The sequence below is a fragment of the Saccopteryx bilineata genome, chromosome 2 (genome assembly GCF_036850765.1).
Source record: "Saccopteryx bilineata isolate mSacBil1 chromosome 2, mSacBil1_pri_phased_curated, whole genome shotgun sequence".
NCBI classification, from domain to species: domain Eukaryota; kingdom Metazoa; phylum Chordata; class Mammalia; order Chiroptera; family Emballonuridae; genus Saccopteryx; species Saccopteryx bilineata.
Window position 1 is genome coordinate 379,152,106 of NC_089491.1, and position 22,169 is coordinate 379,174,274.

Below are 22,169 nucleotides of genomic sequence, written 5' to 3' on the forward strand. Positions count from 1 at the left end.
CTCTGCATTTGACTCCTTCCAGGTACTTCCTATAAATGGAATCCTCTAGTATCTTTGTGTGAGTGACTGGCTTACTTCACTTAGGTGAAATAGCCTCAAGGTGCATTCATGTCATAGCACGTGTCAAATTTCTTTTGCTTTTTAAGGTTACATAATAGTCCATTGTGGGTGCATACCACATTTTGTTTATTCTTTTGTCAGTGGACACATGGGTTGCTTCCACCTTCCTTTTAGCTACTGTGAACAATTCTACTGTGAACATGGGTGTGTAAAGACCACTTCATGACCCTATCTTTAATTCTGTTAAATATAGACCCAGAAGTGAAATTGCTAGATAACATAGTAATTCTATATATATATTTTTTTTTTTTTGAGTAACTACTACACTGTTTTCTGTAATGCACCATTTTTACATTCCCACCAACACTGTATAAGGATTCCATCTTCTGCACACCCTGGCCAACACTTTTGGCTTGGGGTATGTGTGTGTGTTTGTTTTTGTCTTTGATAGTAGCCATTTTAATGAGTGTGAGGTGGTATCTCATTGAGGTTTGGATTTGCATTTCCCTAATTAGTGACACTGCATCTTTTTGTGTGCTTACTGGCCATTTGAATAGCTTCTTTGGAGAAATGTCTGTCTTCTTTGAGTCCTCTACTCATTTTTTGATCAAGCTGTTTGGCTTGTTGTTAAGTTGTAGGAGTTCTTTAAGTATACAGCAGGTCCTCAAATAATGTCATTTCATTCAGTGTCGTTTTGTTATAATGTGATGACGTGCTGTAGAAACTTAACTCTTGTTTATATCAATTATATCAGTTGGTTTCATTACATCATGACTTATGGTAAATGAGGACTTACTGTAGTGGATTTTAACCCCTTATCAGGTATACGAGTTGCAAACATTTTCTCCTGTTCTGTAGGCTTCCTTTTTGCTCTATTGTGTCCTTTGATGCACAGAATTTTAAATTTTGATGTGACCCAATTTATCTATTTTTAACTTTTATTGCCTGTGCTTTTAGTATAGTATCCAAAAAAAAGTCATTGCCAAATCCAATGTCATGAAACTTTTGTCCAGCCCTGGCTGGTGGCCCAATGGATAAAGCGTTGGCCCGGCATATGGACGTCCCAGGTTCTAGTCCCAGTCAAGGCACACTGGAGAAGTGACCGTCTACTTCTTCCTCCCCTCCCCCTTCGCTCCCTCTTCCAGTGGCTCGATTGGTTTGAGCATGGCCCGGGCGCTGAGGATAGCTCCCCTTGGAGACTGACCTCAGGTACTAAAATATAACTGTACTCAAGCATTGGGCCCCAGATGGGGTTGCCAAGTGGATCCCGGTTGGAGCGAATACAGGAGTCTGCCTCACTGTCTCCCCTTCTCTCACCTAAAACAACAAACAAACAAACAAAAACTTTTCCTCATGCTTTTGTCTAAGAGTTTTAGCTCTTTGGTTTGCTTGGTTATTGTTTGTTTTTTGGTGGCAGCAGTGAGATCTGAACAGCTCTTTTGTTTTTTTAATATTAAAGATTTCTGTGTGGGCCCTGGCTGGTTGGCTCAGTGGTGGAGCGTCGGCCTGGCGTGTGGGGGACCCGGGTTCGATTCCCGGCCAGGGCACATAGGGGCAGCGCCCATTTGCTTCTCCACCCCCCTCCTTCCTCTCTGTCTCTCTCTTCCCCTCCCGCAGCCGGGGCTCCATTGGAGCGGGGATGACCCGGGCGCTGGGGATGGCTCCTTGGCCTCTGCCCCAGGTGCTGGAGTGGCTCTGGTCGCGGTGGAGCGACGCCCAGAGGGGCAGAGCATCGCCCCCTGGTGGTCAGAGCATCGCCCCTGGTGGGCGTGCCGGGTGGATCCCGGTCGGGCGCATGCGGGAGTCTGTCTGGCTGTCTCCCCGTTTCCAGCTTCAGAAAAATACAGAAAAAAAAAAAAAAGATTTCTGTGTGTATTTCCTCAAAACAATGCCATTCTCTTACATAACCATAGTTAATACATATTAGTAGATACCTATATAGTAAATACAATATTAGTATCTAATTCACAGTCTGTATTCAAATGTCATCATTTGTCCCAGTAATGTCTTTTGTTTAGCTATTTTCCTTCCTGGGCTAGAATCTAATCCAGTTGTATCTGTATCTGTATATGTATCTGTATCTGTATTTGTATATGTATATGAGTTGTGTATGTATTTACTTGTCATAGCTCTTTATTCTCTGAGTTTGTGTTTTAGGACCTTGACACTTTTGAAAAGTATAGAGTAGTTAGTTATTTTGTAGCATGTCTCTCAGTTTGAACACAATTACAGATACAGATTCTACCTTTTTGGAGGAAATAATATAGGAGTAATGTTGTATCCTTCTTGGTGTACCCTATTGGGAGGCACATCATATCAACCAATTAACATTGTTAACTTTGATCACTTGATTGAGGTGGTGTCTTTCATTAATCATAACTTTCACTGATGATTCTCACCTGAGTCAGTGTTGACTATGATGTTTGCCAAATGCTAATTTTCTACCTCCGTTCTATTCTATGGTTATTAGTTGACATTTTACTCTGACAAAGCGCTTTCTCCTCCTTCCCATTTTTTACTTATTCATTAATTTTTATATATCAATATGGTCTCATGGATTCTTATTTGATCCAGTGGGTTATAATTCAGTACCATCATTATTTACCTTGAAGTGTAATTTGTCAATGGAGCGGTTCCAGCAGGAAGAGCTGGAATGCTGCTCTGGCTGTGTCGAGGGGCCCGAAGGCACAGGGCCAGTGAGGACCCTGTCATGATGGTCTGGGCCAATGATGAGGACCTGAGCCTGAGCAGAGGGAATGGGAAAGTAAGGGTCCAAGGATACAGGAACCCAGGGAAGACCTCCCCATCTGTGACACTGTTCCTCTTTCCCATCTCTCATGGGCCCACTCTGACCTCACACACACACAAACCTAACTCAGTGCCCAGCACATAGCAGGCGCTCAAGAGAGACTGGTTGGTTGAATGCAGGCACGCTCACATGCCTCAGTTACGACCCCTGACTCTCCCCGGCAGCTCCAGCTCCTGCTGCACACTTGCTCTCCGCGGGGGTCACTCTCTCAGGGTACCCCAAAGAGCGAGACTCGGTTTCAGAAGGAATGAGGAAGGCTGCTGGGAGGAAAGCAGGCTACACCTCTGGGGCCCTGGGCTCTGCCTTCTGTGCCCAGCCTTGCTGCTCTCTGCATCAGTTGCTCCATCATGGGTTTAAGGAGATATCTTACCTCCCCTCAGGCACTTGAATGATCTCAGAGTTGATGAATTTTGGATTGATGCTGGGTTTCTGTCCTTGCTTCTGACCTTAATAGTTCAGGACCTTGGACAAAGTCATTACCATCTTGAGTTTTAATTATCTCCATCTGGAAAGTGGGACTAATGATACCTCCCTGCAAGGACTGACATGAGGACCAAATGGGATAATTGTTATGAAAGTCATCTGCAAACTGTATGAGCAACGGAAGATTTAAAGGTCTATTAAGGACCTCCTGGGGATTTCCAGCCTCCCAGAATATGAAGGTGGCATGCAGGAGAACCAGTTGGGCAGGGTGCTGGAGCAGAGGGAACCAAATGTCTTTACATGTCCCAGAAGGATTCTGAAAGCCACCACCCTTTCTCCATGGCCGTATAGCTTCACAGAGACAGGTCCAGGCGTATGAAATATGAATTAGAAGTCTACCTTGCTGAATGACAGCAGACAGGGCCCTATTCCCCTTGAGCCTGTCTGACTCCCTTCTACCTAGTTCCCACCTCCCACCTCCCACCTCTCTCCTCCATCCAGGGCATTAACTTGTCCGGGGGCCAGCGGCAGCGGGTCAGTCTGGCCCGAGCTGTTTACAGTGACGCTGACATTTTTTTGCTGGATGACCCACTGTCAGCTGTGGACTCCCATGTGGCCAAGCATATCTTTGACCAAGTCATCGGGCCAGAAGGTGTACTGGCAAACAAGGTGAGATCTACAGGAGGCTAAGGGGCGCAGGTGAGCTCTAGGGCCCTGGGAGAGAACCTGGCGAGAGGGCAAGGGTTTGGGTGAGACCTGGAGGTGTGGGAAAGCGAGAAGCAGGAATGAGGGATGGGTGGGTAGGGAACCCGTGTGCTGGTCATAGGCCAAATGCACTGAGCCAGCTGCAGTGTGCCTGGGGTGAGGTACCTGGTACACAGGCTCCTTATACTCCGTGGCCCCGTGCCTATTGTGGGGGTGTGTGCTGAGGGCGGTAGGAGTGACAGCCTGCTGCCTTCTCCCCAGACACGAGTCCTGGTGACGCACGGCATCAGCTTCCTGCCCCAGACGGACTTCATCATAGTGCTAGCTGACGGACAGGTGTCTGAGGTGGGCACCTACTCAGCCCTCCTGCAGCGCAACGGCTCCTTTGCCAACTTCCTCCACAACTATGCACCCAGTAAGGACGAGGAGCACCTGGAGGAGGACAGCAGGCCTGGTAACCCTGGCCCTCCCTATCCCTCTGCCCTACCAGCACCTCCCCTGTCTTGAGGGTCTGTGAGCAGCTGTGGACAGTCCCAGGGTTGTACAAGGGAGGTTCTGGGGAGCTTGGACCCCTGGTGTGATGCTAAGACATTGCCAAGAGGGAAAGGGAACCGGATGTCATCAAGTCCCTGCCCTCCTCTTCCCTAGCCAGGTGACCTGGGACCAGCTTCTCGTTCTTCAGAGCCTCAGTTTCCCATGTGTCTAAAGAGCATAAAGGCCCAGGCCGAGCTTATACAGCAAGGCCGTTTCATAGATAAATCATTTGGTACCTATGTCAGTACTTAGGAATGCCATTTATTTATCAACAAATAAGTATTGAGCAATGACAATGACCAGGCACTAATGCTGAGAGAGAACAATGAACAAACAGAAAACTCCCTGTCCTTATTGAACATATTGAGGTTCCTGGGCTCATGAGATACACCTGCCCCCAGCCCCTGCTGCCGCCCCCGGACTCTGATCTGGCTCACTGACCTTTTCCTGGGTCTTCTCGCCGGCTGCTGTACATACAGCTAACGCGTCTCGATCGTTTTCTCAGTGCTCTGCCCCTTGCTGAGCATGTGACACACATCTGTTCCTTTAATTCTCACAATGACACGATGAAGTGGGTACTATTATTATCCCCACTTTACATGCCTGCCCAGAGTCATGCAGTGAAGAAATAGGATTTAAGTAAGCTCAACCAGCCTGACTCTAGAGCCCAAGCTCCTGACCCCTATATCTGAGTCCCCTTCTCCATAACCCCTGATGGGAAGTTTTACTTCTTGTCTAACCTAAGTTTTTCTTGCTGCCCTTTTCTTTTTACAACACACAGCTGGTCACTTACTTTTGTCGTTACTCTTCTTGCTGCCCTTTCAGCCCCTCTCATTTACCTCTTGCTTGTCCATTCGGGCTCCTTCACTGGCGTGGGGAGGGGGGCTTGTCGGGCGCCAGCTGACCTCTGTCTCCTTCCTCCCACCCATAGCAGCCTTGGAGGATGCAGACGATGAGGAGGTGCTGTTGATTGAAGACACGCTTAGCAGCCACACAGACCTGATGGACAACGAGCCAATCACGTACGAGGTCCGGAAGCAGTTCATGAGGTGAGCTCCTGGGAGGCTGTGTCAGGGCCCCCCAAACCCTGCCAGGTGGGGTTTAGGTAAGGGGGCATTCTACCTGACACCCACACCCTGGGCCTGCACTGCAGCCTAAATCCTCCTCCTGGGGCACTGCCTTATGGGCGTGTCGGAGGCCTCCTCCCTGGGCCTGACCAGCTGCCTCCACAGACAGCTGAGTTCCATGTCCTCGGACGGGGAGGGCCAGGGTCGGCCTGTGTCCCGGAGGCGCCTGGGCCCGGCAGAAAAGGTAGTGCCGGCATTAGAGGCGAAGGCAAATGGGATGCTGATTGAGGAAGAGAAGGTCGGCATGGGCAAGGTGAGTAGCGAGGACGAGGAGGGCTGGAGAGGGTAGACAGGTCTCCAGCAGTCCCGAAGCTCACGGGAGTCCCCTGTCCCTGACCACCATGGCCATGCAGGTGAAGCTGAGCGTGTTCTGGGATTACGCCAAGGCTGTGGGGCTCTGGACCACATTTGTCATCTGTCTGCTATACGTGGGTCAAAGTGCATCGGCCATCGGAGCCAACATCTGGCTCAGTGCCTGGACCAACGAGGCTGCGGTGGGTGGCCGGCAGAACAACACCTCCCAGAGGTTGGGTGTCTATGCCACCTTGGGAATTCTGCAAGGTGAGTCTGCAGAGAGAGCTGGAAGGGGCTCCAGTGGCCCCTTTCTCACCTCTGAGCTGCTGAGCCCCCAAGCCACGCCCTTTCCTCCACCATCACAGCCGCTGCCCCACCCCGGTGTCCACCTGCCTGTGAGCCTGCCTAGCCCCCCATGGCTATCCCCTGTCTCGGAACTAGCCCCTGCATGCCTGCCACCTGGCCAGGGGAGTGAGCGCCCCTCTGCCCTCTCCCACAGGGCTCCTGGTGGTGCTGTCGTCCATCATGATGACGGTGGGCTGTGTTCGGGCAGCACGCCTGCTCCACCAGGCGCTGCTGCACAACAAGATGCACTCGCCACAGTCCTTCTTTGACACGACGCCGTCAGGCCGTATCCTCAACCGCTTCTCCAAGGACATCTATGTCATTGATGAGGTCCTGGCGCCCACTATTCTCATGCTGCTGAACTCCTTCTTCACCTCGGTCTCCACCCTCGTGGTCGTCGTGGCCAGCACGCCGCTCTTCGCGGTGGTCATCCTGCCTCTGGCTGTCTTCTACATCTTGGTGCAGGTGCCTGGGGAGTGGGTGGGCATGGCTCTCAGGAGTGTGGGGCCCTTGTGTGGGTGAGGCTTTGGTGTGGGCTGGTGACCAGGGGTGGGATGAAGGGAGGGCAGACCTCAGGGGCATTGCTGGTGTTGGTTAGTGACAGCTGTTGGCTACTTTTCCTCTTTGAAACTCACTTCCCTCACCTGTAAAGAGAGAATCATAGAACCTGCCTCCTAGGGTTGTTGCTAGGATGAAGTGAAATCCTTATAAATTGTGACTGGCCCCAAAACTCCTTCCTGTTGGCTATTTTTAACTAAAATAATAGTTTGGGACACATTATCCTTCCCTTCATTCTGTACATTTCTAAACGTATATGTGTATGTATGTTTAAAAAGATGAGTTGAGCCTAACCAGTTGTGGCACAGTGGATAGAGTGTCGACCTGGGACACTGAGGTCTCAGGTTCAAAAACTCCGAGGTTGCTGGCTTGAGCACAGGCTCACCAGCTTGAGCGCAAGGGTTGCTGGCTTGAGCCCAGGGTTGCTGGGCAAGGGGTCACTGGCTTAGCTGGGTCAAGGCATGTATAAGAAACAATCAATGAACAACTAAAGTGCCATAACTACGAATTGATGCTTCTCATCTCTCTCCCTTACTATCTCTCTTTCTATCTATCTCTATCTCTCTCTTGGGAGAAAAAAAACCAGATGATAACTTTTGGATACAGCTAACTATAGAAGTAGTTTGTGTTGCCAACTCCCTGTCCTGCCATGAACTAGTCAGTTGATGAAGGTGATCCACAGGATGGCTAGAGGCCCCCGTGTGCAGAGACTGTGGTGGGCTGCACTCTGTGCTGGGACAGGGGACATACCATGCACAGCTCTGGCCATCTCGGAGTCCACCGCGTAGAGGAAGGAAGCTGCAGGCGGGCCTGTGTGTTGGTGGGGCTACAGCTTAAACAACTGGATGGGACATGAAAGGAAGAAGCTCTTTAAGAAAGAGAACACAAAATTCTTTTTTTTTTTTTTTTTTGCAAATTTTGCAAAAAGATTTGACTGTGTGAGCACATTGCTAAAGCCCCTAAGTGGAGATAGACATGCTCGCTGACTTAGAAGGCCAAGCCAGGTCAGTGCTGTAATCCAGGCCCCACGGGGAGTGAGGGGGAATAAGAGCTTTGTGGAGGAAGTGGCTTGGAAGCCGAGCATAGCTGAGCAGGGAGAAAGGGTGGAATGAGTTCCAGAAGCCGCACCAGGACGCTAAAGCCTTAGGTTCTTTCGGGCAGGGGCAGGAGCAAGGTCTTAGGGGAGAGTGGGGACGGCTGGGAAGAGCCCAGATGGGTTCAGAGGGTCCCCAGTCCTGACCCCAAGCTCTTTCCCATCCTCCCTCAGCGCTTCTATGTGGCCACATCACGGCAGCTGAAGCGGCTGGAATCTGTCAGCCGCTCGCCCATTTACTCCCACTTTTCGGAGACGGTGACTGGCTCCAGCGTCATCCGGGCTTACGGCCGCAGCCAGGACTTTGAGGCCATTAGCGATGCTAAGGTGGACTACAACCTGAGAAGCTGCTACCCCAACATATCCTCCAACAGGTCAGGAGCCTCCTCCCCACTCCTGCTCCTCCAGCAGCCCCCGCTAGGGTCTCTGCTGGAGAGACCCTGGTGTTCTGGGCCCAAGCGCCTCCTCCTCCCAAGCAGGAAACTTCTCCTTCCCGCACCTGCCCTAGTCTCTCCTTGTCTAATCCCTGCAGGTGGCTGGGGGTTCGAGTGGAGTTCGTGGGGAACTGTATTGTGTTCTTTGCTGCACTCTTTGCTGTAATTGAGAGAAGCAGGCTGAGCCCAGGGATGGTGGGCCTTTCTGTGTCCTATGCCCTACAGGTATGCAGGGGTCTGGGCCCCAGGGAGGGGCCACCACAGGGGCAGAGGCCACCCAGGGGTCACGGGCATCTCCTGAGCACCCTGCTCTGCCCAGTGTGGGGCCCAGCCGCAGGTTCTGGTCTCCAGGGTCGTGAGCTCACAGTCCAGCATGGAGAGGCACTCCCACCAGCAGGGGATTGTCGTGCCGGGTGAGCAAGTCTTGGTAGGGGGAGGAACAAAATGTTGCAAGAACCTGGAGGAGATTCTCCATCTTGGGGTGTTGGAGAAATAAATGATCTTGGAGCTTGGTCCCCAAAACACAAACAGAACTCGTCCTGCCTGGGCCCAAGATCTAGAAGTTCTACCCTGACAACTCCTGGGGCAGGGAAGTACAGGGCCAGGATGCGTCTCATTTCACATGCCTGGGCTGGAGGCTGGGCCCGTCGCTAACGGCAGCTGCAATTTTGTGAAGCAAATCACATTTTCAATGCTTCAGGTGGCTCAAGTCTTGAAAGCTTTGGTAAACAATGGACAATCCAGACAGATCAATCTCCTCAAACTTTATGTGCATACGAATCACCTGGAGATCTTGTTAAAGATGTGGATTCTGAGAAAGGAGGCCCGGGATGGGGCTCAGGACCCTGCATGTTAATCGAGACTCCTTGCTGCACAAACTGTGGTCCAAGGGCCAATTGTGTCATCATCATCTGGGAGCTTGGTTTTGTTTTTTTTAAGATTTGATTTATTGATTTTATAGAGAGGATGGAGGAAAGTGAGAGGTATGAACTCATAGTTGCTTCACTTTAGTTGTTCATTGCTTGCTTGTCATATGGGCCTTGACTGGGCAAGCCCAGGGGTTTCAAACCAGCAACCTCAGCATTTCAGGTCAATGCTTTATCCACTGCACCACCACAGGTCAGGCGGGGAGCGTGTTAGAAATGCAGGGTCTCAGGTTCCACCACCGACCTGCTGAGTTAGAAACAAGGTTCTCTGAGAAGTCTTTCTTACACATATTAATAATGTTTGTAAAACTCTGGCCTAGGTGGCCCTTGGTTAAATCTGCCTTGTCACTGCCTAAGGTACAGTTGTGATTAGAGTCCTGGGTGGCACACACCTATGGGCTTGCTCAGGTCCACCTGGGTTATTGATGGGACAGGAGCCTAATCAAGGAGTCTGAATTCCTCCCAAAACCATTGTGGGGGGGGAGAGAGATTGCCCTACTTATGACCCAGTGCCTTTGGCCAGGTGACGTTTGCTCTGAACTGGATGATACGAATGTTATCAGACTTGGAGTCTAACATTGTGGCTGTGGAGAGAGTCAAGGAGTACTCCAGTACAGAGACAGAGGTGGGTACTGGGATGAGCCTGGGGTGGGGCATCTGGAATAGCTAGTGGGGGCGGGGGTGCTCAGTAGCCCACCATCCCTATGCCCCAAAGCCAGCTACCCACGTGGCTCTTCATCTATTCATTCATCCACTCATCGCTATTGAGCATCAGCCAGAGGTCTATGTTAGGAGGAGGAATAGAGGGTTCCCCGTTGAGCAGGTCAGGGTCTGAGCAGATTCTGATGTAGTGGCAGAGGTGAGACCTACTGCAGGGCATTGGGCTGGAAGACCAGAGCTCAGGGGTGTCACACCCGAAGCTGGGATGATCAGGGAAGGTGAGCATCCAGCCAAAGACATCAGCCTGGCAAAGGAGCAGGGGTGGGGCAGCTGCCCTTTGCTGGGGGAGGGGAGCTGCCCTCTACTGGGAGATTCCGATTTCTCCGTTCACGCCCTTCCATGGGTTCACGCCCTTCCATGGTCGCAGCCCAGACCTCTTCATGCCCGGGAGCCGCACCACCCCTGAGAGCTCTGTGGCTAGCATCCCCTTTTAGATCGCCCTTGCCATCCTGCTAGTTTATGTATTCCAAGCCCTCTGCTATCACAGTACTCTGTCCTCATTGGGACTCCCAGTCCTGTGGCCTGCCTATGTCCCCTGCCCGTCGACTCATCCGGCTGGGATTCCGTGCTCCACTGACACCAGTGCCCCCACGTCCCTTGCCCGTCTCTCTCTCTCTCTCTCTCTCTCTACCCCCCCCTCTCTCTCAGTTGTACCCACCTTCAACACCAGCCCTGGTGACCCCCCTGCCCACCTTCTCCATGCCGGCGCTCGGCACTTGGACGTAGCTGGACAGAATCACGGGCTCGCTTCAGGGTTACAACTACGCACCGCTGCTGGCTGGTCCTCTTTTGCTCCTCCTGTGTCCCCACTTCCAGAAAGATCTGCTTTGAACCTTCTTTTCTCAAACCCTCACATCTCCTTCCTCTCTGTGCCCAGCTGTCCATCTTGCCCAACAAGTCAGTGAGAAAACAGGTTGTAAGATGTAAACTTCCCCAACCTTCTCGCAGACCTGCCCATGGCCCTTTCACCTTCTTCCTTTCTCTTTTATTAGGAAATGTCCCTCCTCATCTCAAAGTCCACCCACAACGTTTCCACATGGCCACTCAAGAATTTCACTTTCTCTCGACACCCTTCACCTCCTGCACCATCCGTATTGCTCCCTCTGTTGAGTGATTTCCATCCATGTGCAAAAATATGCTATCATGGCTTCCATTCTAGATACACAAGCCAACCCTCCCCTTCTCCTACATCCTACCGCCCCTTTCTCTGCTCTCTTTTGTTGTGAAGCTGGTTATAAAATAGGGTCTGTGCACGCCCTCCTCCTCATCGCTTTCCTCATTGCTTAGCTCATCTGCCTCCTGCAGTCTGGTTTCCGGCCCCGTCGCTCCACAGAAATTGCTCACCAGTGACCTCCCTGGTTCCGAACCTAGGGGACACTTTTCTGTTCTCATCTAATTCAGCCTGTCAGCAACATGCAGATGTGATGACCTCTCTCTTCTCGGAAGGTCTGGCTCTCGCCTGTCAGCCTCCATGGAGCCCCCCCCTGTCCCTCCCAGCCTGACCTTTCCTGCCCCTGTGGCTCCACCTACCCCTGCCTTCCCCAGGCATCCCCCACCCCCACTGGCTGGGATCCTCAAATTCTCCTTCATGTCTAGATTCCGATTTTCTCCTGTCTACACACATGCTCCTGTCTCCATATCCGGAAACATTCTGCCCTCCCCAACCCTGCTGTTCATTCCTTTGACATGTCCTTGGGAGAAGGGGTCTCTACTGGCCACGCTGCTCTTTGACTGCTGAGAGTCGGGCTTCCCCTGCCTCCAAGCAAGGCTGGCTTCATGGGTATGTCACCTGCGCAGTCACACAGGTCCCCACTCTCAGGAGGTCCTCATGGTCAGAGGGACCTCACACGTGCTTTCATGCTCTGCTCTTGCCATCTGGACGTTTCTCCCACATTTTCATCTTGCACTGGGCACCCCCAAATTATACAGTTGATCCTATCTTGAAGCCACCAACATCTTATGCCCAATTTATTTATCTTATGTTATCTTTTAGTTGGTAGTTGGTTGACTTTTAAATTTTCTTAAAGTGACATTGGTTAATAAGATTACACAGGTTTCAAGTGTACATTTCTATGCTACCCGATCTGTGCATTGCATTGTGTGCCCACCGCCCAAATTCAAATTATCTTCCATCACCGTATATTTGTCCCCTTTAGTATCCCCCACCCCCTTCCCTTTGGTAACCAAAGGGACTGTCGTGTCTGCGTTTGCTTTATATGAAATGTTTCTTAGCTTGTTCTGACTGAATTATTTCACTTAGCATAACATTCTCAAGGTCCGTCCATGTTGTCACAAATGGCAGTATTTCATCATTTCTTATGGCTGGGTAGTATTCCAGTGTATATATGTACCACATCTTCTTTATCTACTCATCAGCCAAAGGACACTTTGATTGTTTCCATGTCTTGGCCACCATGAATAATGCTGCAGCGAACATGGGAATGCATATATATTTGTGAATAATGTTCTCAAATTTGGGGGGTAGATACCCAGAAGAGTGATTGCTGGGTCATATGATAACTCTAATCTTAGTTTTTTGAGGTGCCACCATACTGTTTTTCTTAACAATTTTTATTTATTTATTTATTTTACAGTGACAGAGAGTGAGTCAGAGAGAGGGATAGACAGGGACAGACAGGAATGGAGAGAGATGAGAAGCATCAATCATTAGTTTTTCATTGCGCATTGCAACACCTTAGTTGTTCATTGATTGCTTTCTCATATGTGCCTTGACCGCAGGCCTTCAGCAGACTGAGTTACCCCTTGCTGGAGCCAGCGACCCTGGGTTCAAGCTGGTGAGCTTTTGCTCAAACCAGATGAGCCCGTGCTCAAGCTGGCGACCTCGGGGTCTCGAACCTGGGTCCTCTGCATCCCAGTCTGACGCTCTATCCACTGCGCCACCACCTGGTCAGGCCACTATACTGTTTTTCATAGTGGCTCTACCAGTTTACATTCCCACCAGCAGTGAATGAGGGTTCCTTTTTCTCCACAGCCTCTCCAACGCTTGTTATTACTTGTCTTGTTGATAAGAGCCATTCTGATGGATGTGAGGTGGTATCTCATTGGTAGTTTTGATTTGCATTTCCCTAATAACTAGTGAAGTTGAGCTTCTTTTCATATATCTGTTTGTCATTTGTATGTCCTCTTGAGAGAAGTGTCTGTTCTGGTCCTCCCAATTAATTTTAACAGCCTTCTAACTAGTGATTCAGTTTCCACTTTCCCCTCTCCCTTCACCTGGTAGCAGCCAGAGGGGTCCTTTAAAAACACACCAAATCCCATCATTCCTCTGTGCACCACCCTCTAATGGTTCTACATCTTAAAGTAAAAATCCTTAGTCCTTCAAATAGCCTTCAAGCCCCTATATGATGGGGCCACCCCATACCTGTCAACCCCTTCTCAGCTTTATCACTGTGCTCAGGAACACACCTGGAGGCATTTGTACTTGCTGTTCCCTCCGTCCCCAGATACTTACTTGGCTTGTTCCCTCATTTCCTTCAGGTCTTTATTTAAATATCACCTCCTCCAAGCAGCCTTCCCTGATTACATCGTACAGAACAGCAACACCAAGCACTTCTTGGCACTCATCACCTCCTCACATTATGTGGATTTGCTTTTTTATCTTAGACCCCCATGCCAGATTAATCCTCAGGGGAACGAGGACTTTGTTTTGTTCACCGATGTGACTCCAGTACCTGTGTTGAAAGTGGCAGCTAGGGCAGGGAAGGAGGGGCCGCTCAGGAGTGTGGGGCACAACAGGGAGAGAGTAGGAGAAGGCAGGATGGGGGGTGTTGGAGCAGCACTGTGGGGGATAAAGGCAGAGGAATAAGGGGTCATTGAACAAGTGTGGGCCACAGGGGCACCAGTAACTCTCCATATATTTGTCCCCTTTTACCCTTTAGTATCCCCCACCCCCTTCCCAGGGACCACAGTGGGTGGGGCTGGAGGAGGCCATAGGGAGACTGAAAAGTAGGAGGGGCCAGGCTGGGATAGAGAGCCCACTTGATGCAGAACCCATCTTCCCCTGTGCCAGGCCCCCTGGGTGGTGAAGGGCAGCCCCCCTCCTGCGGGCTGGCCCACCCAGGGTGAGGTGGAGTTCCAGAATTACTCTGTGCGCTACCGGCCGGGCCTGGATCTGGTGCTGAAGGACCTGAGTCTGCGCGTGCGCGGTGGCGAGAAGGTGTGCAGAGCCGGGTTTGTGCCTGGGTCATGGCTATACCCCTCCTGGGGAGTGTGGGTCTTTGGGAGAGCGGATGCTCCATCCCACCGGTCTGCTTGGCCTCCCCGACTCCCCCTGTCCACCCCTTCCAGGTGGGCATTGTGGGCCGCACTGGGGCTGGCAAATCGTCCATGACCCTCTGCCTGTTCCGCATCCTGGAGGCCGCCGAGGGTAAGATCTACATTGACGGCCTGAACGTGGCGGATATCGGACTCCACGACCTGCGTTCCCAGCTGACCATCATCCCCCAGGTATGAACCTGACATAGAATGGCCACACTAGACAAAGACCCTGAGGGGCAGACCCATCCCTGTTCTGTAGGTTGAGGTCCAAGACTGGGCCCTCGGTCTGTGAGGCTAGAGGGCCAGACAGCAGGAGCAGAGCCGCGGAGTGGCCACCTGTTATGGATCTGGAAATGTCAGAAGTTGCCTGGCCCCATCAGACCCTGCCCTGCAACCTCCTTGGCCAGCGAACAAATGGGGCCGGGACTCTGGGACCCCTGAAGCCCCATTCTGGAGACATTCTGTCCCAGCTTTCTGGCTTCTCAGCTCTGAATTACATTTCACTTTTTCTGGCTTGTCCGGGCTATTTTTCCTGCTGACTGGGCACTTTGGAGGCAGATTAGTGCTCGGGTCTGCTTTAGTGGAGGACTCTGGGGTTGGCAAAGCCGAGGTTTATCGCAGTCCTACAGGCATTTTCTATCTCCTTGGCCATTGCCTCCCCCCTGGCTGGGGACAGAGTGGGAATGCTGCCACCTCAAGTCCCCTTTTTTTTTTCTCCCTGGCTCTGGGGTCCGTAGTTCCTTATGGGGCCCAAAATGCCTCCCTCTAAGGCCTTGGTGTGCTCCAGGACCCCATCCTGTTCTCGGGGACCCTGCGTATGAACCTGGACCCCTTTGGCAATTACTCAGAGGACGACATATGGCGGGCCTTGGAGCTGTCCCACCTGCACACGTTTGTGAGCTCCCAGCCAGCGGGCCTGGACTTCCTGTGCTCCGAGGGAGGAGAGAATCTCAGGTAACAGTGGGCGTGGACGGGCCAGACGCTGCACCCTGTGGAGCCAAGGGAGCTAGTTAACATCAGATGACACCAAATCCAGGCCAGTCCCCCTCCGGCCTCCCCACTCTTATCTCAGCCTGGGTGCACTTAGGGCCATTGTTTGTCCTGAACGTATTCTGTGTGCCAGGCATGGTGCACCATCTCACTGACTCCTCCCACAAGCCCCAGAGGGGGTCCCTAGTGCCACTTGGAAGATGAGGAACCTGAGGCAGACCCACAGTCACGTAGCTGAGAGAGGGCATGCCTGGGATTTGAACCAGGTCTGGGAGATTCCAGAGCCCTCTTCAGTCATGTCCTGTAGGTTGTCAGTGCCATACTGAGGGGTGTGTGTGTGTGTGTGTGTGTGTGTGCGCGCGGTGTGTGTGTACTGAATCTGTGGAGCAGGTGAGAGGAGATCCACAGTGCTTTAAGGAAATTGTAGATATTCTCTAAGATGGATGCAGTCTCATCTGTCATTTACGAATGGGTAAAGTGACAGCTCTCAAGGCCCTTCTTTGCTTTCTTATAGCCCTAGATTTTATATCCCCAGCCTCTGGGCTGTGCATCAGGGAGAGCCAGAAATCTCTTCTTACTGAGTGTAGGGCCAGAGGCCGCCACCATCGTGGCCATGCACATGCAGGTTCCCATTAAATTCAGACAGACGGTAAAGAAACAGTGGAGCCAAAGAACAGTGGGCCATTCCTTTATTAAAGTCTTGCACCGGCCGACGAGCAACACACAGGGAAAACACTTCCCTCCAGTTCCACAACCAGGAGAATCTTCTCTGGTTCCTACTAGAATCAAGGGCTTCACCACTCTCAGCGGAACTCACAAAAGGCCCTCAGCGCTGGTTCCCCATCTGCATACCTTCTCTCTCTCTGTTCTCACTCCTCTGCACAAACTGGCTTCTTCCTCAGCACCCTGCAAACATTAGCAAGATAATGGCCCTCCCCAAGCAGGAAGGTAATTTGCAGTTTCATAGACCAACATATACCTGGTGCTGCCCAGCAACGTTTTTTAACACTAAGTGAGAAAACTCAAAAAACACAAATTTTACAAACTCATTTGCCCAACACCGAGTCTAAAGGCTTGAGAGTCTCATACCTGTGTTAGCTGTGTGATTTTGGGCAACTTGCTTAACTTCTCTGTGCCTCCTTTTCTTTCACTGTAAAGTGGGAATAATAACAGCCCCATACCTCTTTTCACTGTCATCGTGCTGCCCAATAAAAATATGAGCAACATATTTTTAATTAAATTTTTTTCTAGTAGCCACACTTAAAAAAGGAAAAAGGGCCTGACCAGGCAGTGGTGCAGTGGATAGAGCGTCAAACTGGTATGCGGAGGACCCAGGTTCGAGACCCCGAGGTCGCCAGCGTGGGTGCGGGCTCATCTGGTTTGAGGAAAAAAAAAAAAAAAGCTCACCAGCTTGAGCTCAGTGTTGCTGGCTCGAGCAATGGGTTAGTCAGCTGTAGCCCCATGGTCAAGGCACATATGAGAAAGCAATCAATGAACAACTAAGGTGTTGCAATGAAAAACTGATGGTTGATGCTTCTCATCTCTCTCTGTTCCTGTCTGTCTGTCCTTATCTATCCCTCTCTCTGACACTCTCTCTGTAAAAAAAAAAAAAAAAGGAAAAAGGAACAGGTGAAATAAATTTTAATAGTGTATTTTCTTGAGCCCAGAATATCGAAAATATTATCTTTTCCACATGTAATTGCCATGAAAGTTATTAGGGTATTGTGCATTTTTTTCCTTAGTTTGAAATCCCATGTGTACCTGTACCTGTACAGCATATCCCAATTCAGATTTCAAGTGCTCAGTAAGCCATATGTGACCAGTTGGCTACCATTTGGACAGCATTAGGGTCATTGTGATTCCGTGGGAAGGCACTTAGCCTCTATATGCTCCTGAGAAATTTAGCTATTCTTATTCATTCTTCTTATTCGACCTGATCCACACCCATGGGCTCTCTCCAGACATCAGAAACAAAAAAGAACCTTACATTTGCACTTCGTAGTGCTCAAAGCCTCCACGATCTCATTTAATCTTTACTGCTGTCCTGTGGGCCAGAAACAAGGCTCCAAAGTATAAAATTATTTGCCCAAAGCTTCTCAACTAGAAGGGGAAAGGCAGGAACTTGAGAAAGTAGATGGCTTTTGCCCAAAACTTTTTTTTTTTTTTGCTGCATTATAGACACCCATGGGATGTACCTGTCTCCCCAGGCAGCCTTGTAAGACTGAATATGCATTTTAACAGATGTCACTTATACAATGTGTTGGAGGTAGCCAGCAGACAACCCTAAGCTTCCAGACCCTGCACCTCAGAGTTGTTTTCTGGCCCATTCTCCTGTTCCTGCTTGCCACAGGCACCTCTCCCAGACCACCCCCCCCCTCCACCCCCGTGTACACCAGGAGCTGAGACAGAAATGGGCTCCCCTCCTCTCTCACTGAGCGTGTAGCCGCTTTAAGTATAACCTGTGTCCTGTGCCAGTCCCACCATAAATCAGTCCTGAACTCTATCTGGCGGCTCATTCTGCTGCCAAAACCTTCATTAGTTGCGGGAATGGGCCAGGGAGAGAGACTGGCCTTCACTCGGGCTATGGTGACTCACCCCTTTGGGAAGAGCTGAGGTATTTGTCCTTGGGTGTGTGTGTGGGGGGGGGGGGTTGCCGCCTCTGGGGTTGGGAACACAGCCCCGCTTTGTTCAGTGGCTCTGGCTTCCAAGGTGATGGGTGGAAGGTATGCATCCTGCCCCTCCTCCGCCTTCCCAGTGACCAGGCCTGGGGACTCCCCTGGGTCCTTCCCTGCCCTTCCCCTTCCTGGTTCCCACAGCCCTCGCCTGTATTTCCCATGGGGGCAGGAGATGGCTGTCTGAATTGTGTGATATTAGGGCCCAGCAAGATGGCATAATGTATGCAAATATCCAGGAAGAGCCGTGTAAGTGCGTTCTTACTAAGGTGTAAAGTGCTGATAGGTGGAGCAGGGAAGCATCATGGCACACTAGCGGAGGAGAGTCAGGACCGGAGAGAAAGCAGAGGAAGAGGAGGTCAGGTACCAGACACAGACTGGAGGTCGTAGTGTTGAGAGATTTAGTGGCTGTATTCTCAAGGCCTCTCATATAATCCTGTGTTGTCCAGACCTCGATGGGACTCCAGGAGCACCAGGCTGAGGCAGAAATGAGAGAGATTAGACCGAAAGCCAGTCTGGGGCCGTTGGGAAGGAGTGGAGACAGAAACAGTTGGGAGAGTGAGGCCCAGGGGCAAGTTGGGGGCACCCTGTTGGAAATGTCTGCCTTCCCCATTCCCAGTGTGGGTCAGCGGCAGCTTGTGTGCCTGGCCCGAGCCCTCCTCCGCAAGAGCCGAATCCTGGTTTTAGACGAGGCCACCGCCGCCATTGACCTGGAGACTGATGACCTCATCCAGGCTACCATCCGCACCCAGTTTGAGACCTGCACGGTGCTGACCATCGCACACCGGCTCAACACCATCATGGACTACACCAGGTGGGGCCCGAACGCAAGCAGAGAGGGACCTGGGGGTCACCTGGGCCATTGGGAAAGAGCAGTTCGATTAAGGTTATTTGGACATGAGAGAGATGTGTGACCTTGGGCAATGTGATGAGCCTTCCTGAACCTCTGTCTCACGGCTGTAGTGAGAGTCAATGAAATAAACGTTCCAAGTGCAGGAGATTCCAGGAAATGTCAGTTTCCTTCCCAGCTCCTTACTATAATTCTCTCTGGGACCATTTACTCTGAAGGGTAGGAAAGGGGCCTTGCTTTCAGAATCTCATGACTTCTTTGAGGAGGCAGCTCCTTCAGACAAAAGGAAAGACTGTGGCCTATTCCCTCATTGTGTCCAATGTCAAAGTGTGGTGTTGGAGAAGGGGAGGGGCTGGGTGACTCAGAAGCTTATGGAAATGAGCTGGCACTGGCCCAGCAGGCGGGCCCCCTTGGAAACATGGGAGCTTAGAGTGAAGAAGAGGAGGCAGATGCGGCCGCAAATCTATGCTGCATATCAACAGGCTTTCGTTCACCAAATAAGTACCCACAGGACAATGGGCAGCTCTTGTCCCTCTCTCAGAAGTGTCTCCACACAGTCCCAGGGGTTTGGGCACCAAGCTGAGAATGCCATATGCTGCTATGGTCTGTCTGTCCCATCCCTCCCCACTGTCCACACCACCCAGGACCCCACTGGGAGAAGAGAAGGGAGGGTGGGGCAGGAAGTGTTGGGCCCTGGGTCCAGATAAGGGACAGGGCTGGGCTGAGAGGATCTGTTTTCAGGCCTAACTAAAAATGGCTTTCACCAGCAGCTTTGAGGTGAGAAGGCTCAGACCGACCTTGGAGGTAGGGAGTTATTTATTCTAGTGGGTCTGACAGAAATTAATCAGATAATCACACGATTGAAGATGTAATTAAAGCCTGTGGGAAGGAAGCAGGAGTCGGTGTGTGTAGAAGCCTGAGAAAGCCAATTTACACAGGGCAGCCAAGATACTTTCTCTCCTAAGGAAGGGAAGCCCCAGCCACACCCTAGAGGATGAGTAGGAGCTGAAAGTGGGGAAGGCGATGGGGTTGGGAAGAAGCTGGAAATGTCTGGCAAAGGATACAACACATGCAAAGGCCCTGAGGTAGGAAGGCACTTGAAGCTGGAATGCAAAGGGTGAGGAGGGCAGTAGAACCAAGATGGGGGGAGAGAGGGACAGGCCCCACTGTGCTGCGCTTCTAGGACCATGGTAAAGCATCCCATACCCTAAGTGCAATAAGGAGCCTCTGAAGAGAAGGGGCAGTCTCCTGAGTGCCAGGATGGGAGGTTGCCAGGCAGTGATGTCCAGAGACAACATAGGATATGTTGTTTCCGGACACCCCATCGGTAAGGAAACAATGCAGTCACCACCCTTCTATCCAGGGGTACCTCCACCGGCTTGGAAGAGCCCTATCCACTTCTGCCTCATCCTGGGAGCCAGCGTGTTGGCCCTGTACCAGGTGCACCCTGTGACTAGTTGGCGGGATAATCTAATCCTAGGCCTAGGTCGGACTGTGTGTGTGTGGGTGGGGGCAGATCCACCCATCAGCAGCAGCCAGATTTGCAGCCAAAGCCCCAGATTCCAGTGTCAGGGCTCACTGCAGCTCGGTGTCCCGCCGTGTGCCTTTGTGAGTTGGCACAAAGCAGATGGAAGCGCACAGGGCCCAGCACACAGGCCCGTGGCTCTCCACGCACAGTCCTGTGACCCCGGCGAGGGGAAAGGCTCATTAGGGAAGGTTTTCAGAGCCCCGACTAGCAGAGATGAATAGGAACCTTGTGTTTGATCCCAGAAACCGCCTCATCTGCTAGGAGAGCAAACGGAGCGGCTAAAATAACCAGCCTTGCAAGTGTGCACATGTGGTGTTGCGGCTGTGCTGGGTGGGCTGACTGAAGTGGGAGGGCTGGCATGTCACTGCGGGGCCTACGCAGTGCTCAGAAGGGCAGGGCTGGGCTCTGAGGCCAGGGCTGGGCTGACGGAGACGTGACCGCTTCTTTTCTTTGGCTAGGGTCCTGGTCCTGGACAAAGGGACAGTAGCTGAATTTGATTCTCCAACCAACCTGATTGCAGCCAGAGGCATCTTCTACGGGATGGCCAGAGATGCCGGACTTGCCTGAAATATATTCCTGGGATTTCCTCCTGGCCGTGCCTGGTTTTCTTCAAAAAGGGGAAGGACACCAACTATGTCTGCAGAATGGACGATAGCAAATGCTGGGGACATCTGCTAGATTTTTAACCCTGTGAAGCTCTTCACAGGCTAATCGTGCTCAATGCTTTAGATGAGGAAGTGAGGCTCCAGAGGTCACTGCCATGCCCAAGGTCACAGATGTTCTGAGACAGAGCCCAGACTAGTCCCTGGATCAGACTAGGCTCCTGATTCCCAGTCTTGAGTTACTTTCCCCACTATTCTGCTTGCAGTCATTTCATGAAAAATGACTTCCCTGCCCCTGTAAGATTTTTCATATCTTCTATTCAGAAGGTTTTTCGTGTTGTTGTTTTTTTTTTAATAAAGCTTTTTCCTCCTGGAACAGAAGATTGCCGGGTCAGGCTGTCCCTGGGAACTGAGTCCTTTACTCTAGAGTGCTGGCCCGAATCCATTCAAGATGGAGCACTAGTGGAATGACGCTACGTGGTCCATAATACACGCTTTGATGTAGCCGTTCTCTGCCTGGCCACAGGTGTGGGGGTTAGGACCTTTGGCGGAGGCAGGAAGGAAGGGGGAGAGGCAGAAACGGACTATATTACACATTTACATGCTGGAATTATCTGAAGACTTCAGACCCAAGCGCTCTGGGCTGGAAATATTGTCATCACAGCCAAAATTCACTGGGTAATTGCTAGTAGTTCCTGCTCCCCTGCTCTGGTACTATTAAAAGGTGAGAAATCAAGCCCCTGAAGTCTGACCTGAGGCCTCTTGGGAGAGCTCCTGTGAACACCTCCACGGTCGGCAGCCCTCAGACCTCTAAGCCTGCCTCCCTAGGGCCTGGAAAGTGCAGGTGCTTGATTTCCTTGCTGCATTTAGAAGTCTGTTCCAGACAGGTCCCCATAACCAGGGCGGCGTCCGAGTCATTCATCTTCCTCAGTCTGGCTGAGGCTGGAGGTGGGAACGCAGGGCGGCCCAGAGCCTGCCCTGCCACCACAGTCCCAGGCTGGTAAATGAGGTGGGGGCTGGGGGGCTACATTTCTCTCTCGAGCAAGCCAACTGTGTGCTGTGGGTCCGTCTACCTGCACGAGACCTCGTGTTTGGAATGGATCTCCTCTGTTTCCTTACTAAGTTTCCTGGTCTCCTCTCTCATGTCCTCAATCTTTATTCTTAGTATCATGTGACTGTGAGTGACGGTTTGTTTTCTTCCCCCATCCCAAGTGGTTCACA

At 51.3% G+C, this 22,169-nt stretch overlaps 1 protein-coding gene across 2 annotated transcripts in view; it reads left to right on the forward strand.

Annotated features, from left to right (window-relative positions):
* The window catches only part of ABCC3 (ATP binding cassette subfamily C member 3), a 47,921-nt gene extending 26,255 nt beyond the window's left edge, over positions 1-21,666 (forward strand). The window contains exons 18-31 of one of the 2 annotated variants that reach the window (XM_066263963.1): positions 3,794-3,961; positions 4,259-4,451; positions 5,463-5,580; positions 5,764-5,911; positions 6,012-6,219; positions 6,452-6,762; positions 8,123-8,322; positions 8,481-8,607; positions 9,832-9,933; positions 14,059-14,205; positions 14,337-14,495; positions 15,094-15,260; positions 18,588-18,782; positions 20,805-21,666. In XM_066263963.1, the coding sequence (XP_066120060.1) occupies positions 3,794-3,961; positions 4,259-4,451; positions 5,463-5,580; positions 5,764-5,911; positions 6,012-6,219; positions 6,452-6,762; positions 8,123-8,322; positions 8,481-8,607; positions 9,832-9,933; positions 14,059-14,205; positions 14,337-14,495; positions 15,094-15,260; positions 18,588-18,782; positions 20,805-20,913 (2,352 nt within the window). In that variant the 3' untranslated portion in view covers positions 20,914-21,666. The remainder of the gene's footprint in view (positions 1-3,793; positions 3,962-4,258; positions 4,452-5,462; positions 5,581-5,763; positions 5,912-6,011; positions 6,220-6,451; positions 6,763-8,122; positions 8,323-8,480; positions 8,608-9,831; positions 9,934-14,058; positions 14,206-14,336; positions 14,496-15,093; positions 15,261-18,587; positions 18,783-20,804) is intronic. The other variant, XM_066263964.1, reaches the window with a different exon arrangement.
* The last annotated feature ends 503 nt before the right edge of the window (positions 21,667-22,169 follow it).